We start from the raw sequence: 8,273 nt of genomic DNA, 5'->3' as shown, positions 1-8,273 counted from the left end.
TGAGGTATGGTTTACAAAGAATTTATGTGAGTTTTTTGGTTTTTATTTGTGTCCTGTTAAATATTTTTATATATATTTAGTTAGCTGAAGAGGGGCTGATGCCCGAAACGTTGATGTATGGAAAAAACGTTCTAACTAAATAAAAGATTCAACTAGCCCAGTGTTGAGAAAAACGTCACTTCATTGTGCCAGTACACAACAAGCAATATATAGGCTAAATATAAATTATAAGATTTCTGTCCAAACCCAAATGATCTGCCGAATTATCAGGTTATAATTTAATAACTCATTTGGCATTACTTAAAAATCGGCATTGTGGATTGTTTACCTATCCATCTTGTATACTAAAGGACAACCAAAATATATCGGTTATTTATGTAAATTATAAAATAATCTCTCATAATATTTAATTAAATATTATATTTAATCTTTTAATCAAAATTGTTATTAATTAAACTGTTTTAATGACATATTTAGAACTAGGGGATTTGATCAAGCAGACTCGTCCTTTCTTGAATAACATTAGTAAAGCTAAAGCTGCTAAACTGGTTAGAGCTTTAGTTGATTTGTTTCTTGACATGGAAGCAGCAACTGGTGAAGAGGTAATGATAAAAGATTATTTTATTTGGTTGATTGAATTTTTCTTCCAGAATATTCTAAGTTATTAATTTTAATTACAATATTTATGTAATTATTGTTAGTGTTAGTATAAGATAGTGCCTAACTTCCTACCTTTAAATCAAATTACATAGTTTAATCACTTAAACTTGATTTTTTTTCTAGGTCCAATTATGTAAAGAATGCATAAATTGGGCTAAAAATGAGAAAAGAACTTTTCTGCGACAGTCTTTAGAGGTAGTTTTCTTTTTCCTTACGTTAAACAGTGCAAACTTGTTGTTTATTTAAATTCATCTCTTATATTTCAGGCAAGATTAATAGCTCTTTATTATGATACCAGTGAATATAATGAAGCTCTTCAACTTGGTAAGTTTCTTTTCTCACAATTAATCTTGAATTATATAATTCAATCACAAAAAAAAGTCAGAGCTTAAATGCTATTGTTGTTTGATAAATTGTTATAAAATGGAGCACCATTTTACATTTATACTTCTCCATCTTTTACAGAATTTCATTTATACACTATTTCTATTCTGATGAAGATTATAGATAATATAAAATGTTTTCTGTATTTTGTTATATCCATGCAATCTTCTCTTCATATTCTGAGAATTAAACAGTATAAAATTGTTTCCACATATACATTTTCTCTCTGCAAAGGTGGATTAGCAATATATTATTTGCTAATAGGTTTAAAGTGATCAAAATAACAGGGAAGTCTACACATTTGTAGTAGCCATTAACAGGAACAAAGTTCATAAACAGTGTTATCTTGAAAAAGATTATAAATATTCAAATAAAACCTTATATAAAATTTTTTTGTATATTATGATTATTATTACAAGGTGCTTCTGAAAAGTTTGGTGAATGGTCCCATAGTTGAATAATCGTGCTGGTTAGGATGTTGTGCTCACACAGACATAGTGAGAGACTTGCCAACTAGTGCCCCTAGCATCGAAATCACGACAGTTAAACAGAAGTGCATGCAACAAACGATGNTCTGAAAAGTTTGGTGAATGGTCCCATAGTTGAATAATCGTGCTGGTTAGGATGTTGTGCTCACACAGACATAGTGAGAGACTTGCCAACTAGTGCCCCTAGCATCGAAATCACGACAGTTAAACAGAAGTGCATGCAACAAACGATGCAATGCAGTCAGTGTGAGAAGGAGTGTCACTGTGAAGTGGAGAACGCATGAACATCAAGTTTTGCTTCAAATTAGGCAAAACAGTGACGGAGACACATGAAATGTTAGTGAAAGTATATGGTGTGGAAGTAATGAGTAAAAAATGTGTTTTTGAATGGTTTTTAAATGCTCCAGAGATGGAAACGAAGATTTCGACGATGAGCCGCGTTCTGGTTGATCGTCAACAAGCACAATTCCAGACAACATCAAACAAGTGCAATGGATGCTTTTGGATGATCGGCGCCTGTCTTTGAGAATGATGGCAGAAGATTTGAAGATAAGCAAGGACAGTGAGAGTACCATTGTTTACAAATATTTGCAAAAGCATAAGATTTGTGCCTGGTTTGTACTGCACACGCTGTCAGTCGAGGAAAAGTAACACTGGATGGAAACCTCTGGAGATTTCATTGATGCATATGACCAGAATCCGCAGTTCTTGGAAACAATCATAACAGGGGATGAGTCGTGGTGCTACCAGTACGATCCAGAGATCAAGCGACAGTCCGTGGAATGGTGTTCGTGGTCGTCCCCCTCCCAAAAAATGTCGTCTCACCAAATCCAGGATTAAGACGATGTTGATTGCCTTTTTTGACGGTAAGGACTTGATCCATCATGAATTTTTACCCGACGATACAACCATCAATGCAGAATTCTACAAGGGAGTTTTGAAACGGCTGCTGAAACACATCTGGCGACTTTGGTCTCGGTTGTACCAGAGTGGACAGTGGACTCTGCTCCATGATAACGCCCGTCCGCACACTGCGGGCCACGTACGCACTTCCTTGCTACACACCAGGTCACAGTTCTTCAACACACTCCATATTCTCCAGATCTGGCATCTGCAGATTTCTTCTTGTTTAGCTTCTTGATAACAAGCACTGAGCTCAGCATTAACACAATTTTCTTATCTCACAAGTACTTTCGACGAATATATCATCATTATCCTCAGGTGAAAAAGAACAAATTTGAAGAAGTAGAACATGCAGAGTGTTCCAAGTAGAAAATGGAAAATTTTCTTGGCAATTTTTAAATTATAACATTCGGTAATTTCATTGGTAACATGCAACAAACTTTTGCGGGCATTCGAAAGTTCATAAATCCACACGACTGGCAATGCATGCATTGAGGAGCGATCATACTAATTGTGCTACTCTTGATGCATTTTGTTGTTTGAATGCTGGTATAAAGTAACCCATATTTCGGACAAGTCAAGGGTGGGGACATTGCATGTGTCTGTGGTCATTGTGAGGAGCGCTTCCCAAATAAATGTAATCCTTCTGTTATTACAGCACTTGAGCAATGCTGTTTTTGACCATAATGGGTTATAGCCCTGCTGTAGAACTTTTCTGGCGAGCTCTGTAGTCTGTCTTCCTTTGTTTATATCCTCCTGATGTTCTGCGATACGGCAAGTGAGCATTCTTGTCATTGCCCCTATATATCTCTGTTATCCCCATTATTGGATTTTCTAGTTACACTGCGTATACTCCCAATTTTTCTAAAACGTCGACTTTATCTCGATCATTGCATACACTCCTGCGTAGGCTGAGTAGGGGGGTTAAAGAAAGGGTAAAGCTGTATCGCAGGAAAATACGGCTAATAAGTATGAACGGTGCTTCTAGGTACGGCAATGCTGATTGTACTCTAGACATTTCTTTTTTGCTGTATAGTGTAGTAAATGGGAAAAGGGAATCTTTTACCCTATGTAGTACTGTACATGCTTAAGTTTGGCGCCTGTGAATCCAGTGTGATGTACTGCCGTTCTTACGATTTCCAATTTGACTTTTATTAGAGCTTGCGATGAGGGAAGTAACATCGCTCTTCTGACAAGAGCCACTATGGCAACATTGACATATCACGATGGTTGAAAGGCATCAGCTGGAATGATATAGGGCAATGGTTCCCAATTAGTGGTACACGTACCCCTGGGGGTACACGAAATTGCATGAAGGGGTACGCACAGCAATCTAAAATTGGTCAACTTAAAATTTAAATGCACGAGATGAAGCAATAAAAAAAATAATAGGTAGATAATCAAAAATTCGGCAATTTACAACATGATGTTGAATGCACAAATTTGTTTACAGTAATACCCCGAACTTACGCGATAGGTGGGACCGAGCGATAACTGCGTAAGTCGGAGTATATTTTCGCAATTTGTGTAAAATCCAAATCTGATGTATGTAAGCTAATAAATGTTCTCGTTAACCTTATCTCGCCTTTTGATTTGTTCACAGTTACAAGAAATCACCACATAGAGTTTCTCAAGTATCCGTAGATATAACAAACACAGAAATAAATAACACACAATAAATTGTAGCTATGTGTCGATTCTGCGCGGCACGTCCGAAGATGTAAGCGAAACAATAGTGTGGGGGGGAGTGAGTAATCAAGAGTTGCGTGGCGTTCAAACAAAAGACGAATCGACGAGATTTGAAAATCGCGTAACTCCGGGTTCGCGTAAGTCGAGGTATTACTGTATTTATAACTAAAAACATTCTCGAAATTTCATCAAAAACGTGCATTTGCGACAATACCTAAATGAAATTCTTACGCAAGAAACAAAAATTGTACAATTAACACAATTTGTTTTCACAAAATTAATTTTGAAAATTTTTGTCGCTGTTGCAAATAACTCCACCGACCACCTTCCCATCTCTGACCAAGAGGAATTAATAGACATTTTATGCAACAGCAGACTTAAGAGTTGTTGTGTAGAGCAATCACTGGGTAATTTTTGGGCTGACCTAAAAGACATTTATCATGTCAGCGAAGCGGCAATAAAGTATTTACTACCATTTTGCACAACATACTTCTGCGAGAGCAGATTTTTGGCCATGATAAACATGAAAACTAAACATCATCACCGACTTCAACTCGAAGATGACTTGAGACTGAAGCTGACAAAAGCAACCAGATTTTACAAAGTTGTGCAAAGAAAATCATGCACATTTGTCACATTAAAATTAAATAAACTTATGTTATTTTCATTATTATTAGAATTGTATTTTAAAGGTAATAAATGTAAAAAAAATTTATTCTATTTATCACTAGCTGTCTACCCATAGCTTCGCCTGCATTATATCAAATTTTCTCGTGAGAGTAAGATATTTTCTCACAGTAAAATGTTGCCTATGTCTATCTCCAACATGTAAGCTACCTCTGTGCCAAATTTTATTAAAACCTGTTCAGCAGTTTAGACGTGAAAAGGCAACAGACAGAGCAAATTACCTTTGAATTTATAATATTAGTATAGATTAATATGAATTTCTGCTATAAGGGGTATGCGAGTCTGAGCTCTTTCTTGAAGTGGTACGCAGGAAAAACTAATTGGGAACCACTGATATAGGGGATCATGTTGGACTTATGATGCACTGTAAACTGCGGCTCTTTTAGTCACTTCTGTCACTGTCTTTAGTCTTTTAATCACTTCTGAAATTGATGGTGGAATTGATGCTTGAAAGTTGCTGCATAAACTTGATAAACTCCTCTTCTGAATTTTCCCATATTAGTAGGATGTCATCTACATAGCGTAAGTATAGTGATAGTTAGCATATAGCAAGTGGGGTGTTAGTTTTTTGTTCCACATCTCTTATAATGAGCTTGGCTAATACTGCGGAGAGAGGAGAGCCCATGGGAACTCCATGCATCTGTAAGTAGACTTTCTGGTTTAAGCGGAAATAGTTGTTTTCAGTGATGAAGATCATCACTTCATGAATGTCTAGCACCTGTTGAACCATAAAACCTTTTCTGAGGAGCATGGCATTGGCTAGCATTACGGCTTCAAATGTAGGAACGGATGGGTATAGGGATATCACGACCATTTTGTAGAATATGCTGGTATTGCCATGTGCTTTTGCCATGTTGGAACTAATGATGGTTTTGACATCTATAGAGGAAAGAGTGACATGCAGTATTCCAGAAGTAGCTTTTGTAGGAACTTTGCAAGTGCTTTTTCCAGGTGGTAAGTAGAATGCGACCTTTTGTTTACTAATGGTCGTAATGGCCTGTTCTCTTTATGCATTTTTGGCTGAAAAAATAGCCTAGGGCAGGCAACATTGAAAGGAGGATCGAGGCGTCCTGGTAGTGCTATGATTTTCTTTGCTCTTTGCAGTACTTCTGGTGTTGGGTTGATGTTTATCTCCACAGAATATGATTGTAACAGAAAATCATTGGCTCTAGTGATGAAGTCATTCTCTCTGCACAAAACAAATCTTTTGTCCTTGTCTGATACTAAGAACCTCAGATCGTTCTTGGCAAGGAATTTCGTTACTGCCTGGTGGTTTTTGCGCCTATTTGGTGCATCAGAGATTTGCTTTGTCAAGCAAGTTTCGTGATGACTTCTAACTCCATTTGCTGGTACATGGGTGCAGTCTGGCAGGATTTTAAAGCTGCTAAGGTGGCTGGGATTAACTGGTCGAAATCGGAGCTTGTAGGAGGTGAGATATACTTGGGACTCTGTTGCAGTGTGTTATGCACAATTATGGGCACATTCTCTTTTGTATAGTTATAATATGGAGTGGTTACTGCTTCCGTTTTTTGTGCACGTGATGAATTGTGTAGCCACTGGAGCTTTTTGTTTAACTACTTTTTAACTTTCTGCATGGAGATTGATGTTATACTTTACACTTTGCCTAGTTGAACATACAACGTGGAGGGGTCACATGCCTTAGAAAAATACATGCCAATGAGCTACATAGGTTTTTTGCTCTGCTTCTTGTTTCCCCGCCTCAAAGGAGTCCTGAAAGGCCTACACTTTTTCGACATTGCGCAGATCCAACAATGTGTGACAACGGTGCTTTGTGCGATACCGAAAGAAGCGTTTGATCTCAGCTTCCAGCAGCTGTACAACCGATGTCAAATGTGTGTTGTCGCTAATGGCGATTACTTTGAATGCCAGTAAAGGTATTTTGTTTGTATCTCTTGTTTCCTTTATTTTATGAGACCATTTACTGAACTTTTCAGACACACCTTGTATTATTATTATATTTATAAGATTGTTTATTTGTAATTTTTAAATTTGAAACAATTCTTATTTATTTTATGTTGGATGAAGATAACCTAAGTGAAGGTCGAAAATATTTCTGACTTAAATATTTTTTGGAAACCAGAACTTTAACAGTTTATTATTAATATGTTGGATAAAGCTACACTATATGTATTGATCTATTTTTTAAATTTTTATAGTGCATTTAGAGAACTTAACAAATAATTGTATTTTAGTTTATTCCACATTAGTGATAAACATGTTGGTAAGAACTGAACCTTCTTTTACAATAAATTACTAATTTAGGTCTTACAAATATTTGAAATATTCTTTCTAAGCAAACAGTTGTTTGTTATATTAATTATACAATTACTCAAAACAAGTTAGTTTGATTTTTTTTGTTAGTTAGTTAGTTTTTTATGCACCAAGAGCTATTTAAAAGACAGAAAAAACCTCCACTAAATACAATTTTTACCTTTTTATAGAAAATATAATGTTTTCATATTATGAACAAGCAGCTTTCTCCAAATTTTCTTCAATATTATAATTTATTTTCCATCTACAGTTATGAAAGTTTTTAGTCTATCTTGCATTTCTTTCCTTTGATGAAAACATTACTTCCATTATTTCTGTAATATTTGTTTATGACAATCACCAACAGAACAGAATTTTAAAACAAAAAAATAATCAAGAAATTTAATGCAAAACCAAGTGTTTTCCACCAATTTTAGTGGTCATTATTATGTTTTTAAAATCAAACAGAATACATATTTAAATTAGAATGAACAAAAGATCATTGTGGGTGTAGCAGACTATCCCTCATCTTTCATCTGTGTGGAGGGCACCTTATGAATTTTCATAAACTTGTGTGTATTTTATTTTTAATTTTTTTAGTTTATTTTTTGCTTCTGCATCATGCATTTACCGAACTCCTTGCCTATGACATTTTTTTTGTTTATTCTAATTTAAATCTGTATTCTGTTTAATTATAGAAACCTGATGATCATTAAAAATGATGGAAAATATTTGCTTTTGCATTAAATTTCTTGTTTATTACTGGATTTTGGTGATATTTGTGTTTATTTTAATACTTTGTTTACATTTTTAATATTATTTTCCTAATATCATTTAGTTTTGTTTAATTGTAATTTATTCTATTAACTTTAATATAAATGAAGTTAGAAAAAATGAATTTATTGACCAAAATTTATGTTGTCATTTATTTTACATAATAAACTTAGTTAAATCATATATTTAGATCTGTAAGTTATTTATTTGAACAATTATCTGGAAAAAGATTGTTCAAGTAAATAACTTACAGATGGATGAAGATGGAATTAGAATTATTCTGAAAATGATAGTTATAGAACATATTAACTTTTTAAGTATACTATTTAAATGTAGTTGCTAATTCGAAATTTAATCTACCAATTAAAAAATTTAATGAAAAATCACAGACAACTAAGCCTAAATTATACTAATGAT

General features: G+C 34.6%; 1 protein-coding gene across 1 annotated transcript in view; it reads left to right on the top strand.

Annotated features, from left to right (window-relative positions):
- LOC111640577 (26S proteasome non-ATPase regulatory subunit 11-like) overlaps positions 1-8,273 on the top strand; it is a 46,725-nt gene that overhangs the window by 32,679 nt on the left and 5,773 nt on the right. The window contains exons 3-5 of the mRNA XM_023386601.1: positions 478-602; positions 784-855; positions 927-984. Of these exons, the coding sequence (XP_023242369.1) occupies positions 478-602; positions 784-855; positions 927-984 (255 nt within the window). The remainder of the gene's footprint in view (positions 1-477; positions 603-783; positions 856-926; positions 985-8,273) is intronic.

This window comes from Centruroides sculpturatus, unplaced genomic scaffold (assembly GCF_000671375.1).
Source record: "Centruroides sculpturatus isolate CEXI.00-Female unplaced genomic scaffold, Cexi_2.0 scaffold1379, whole genome shotgun sequence".
Classification (NCBI taxonomy): Eukaryota; Metazoa; Arthropoda; class Arachnida; order Scorpiones; family Buthidae; genus Centruroides; species Centruroides sculpturatus.
This window is presented reverse-complemented; position numbering and strand designations above follow the sequence as displayed.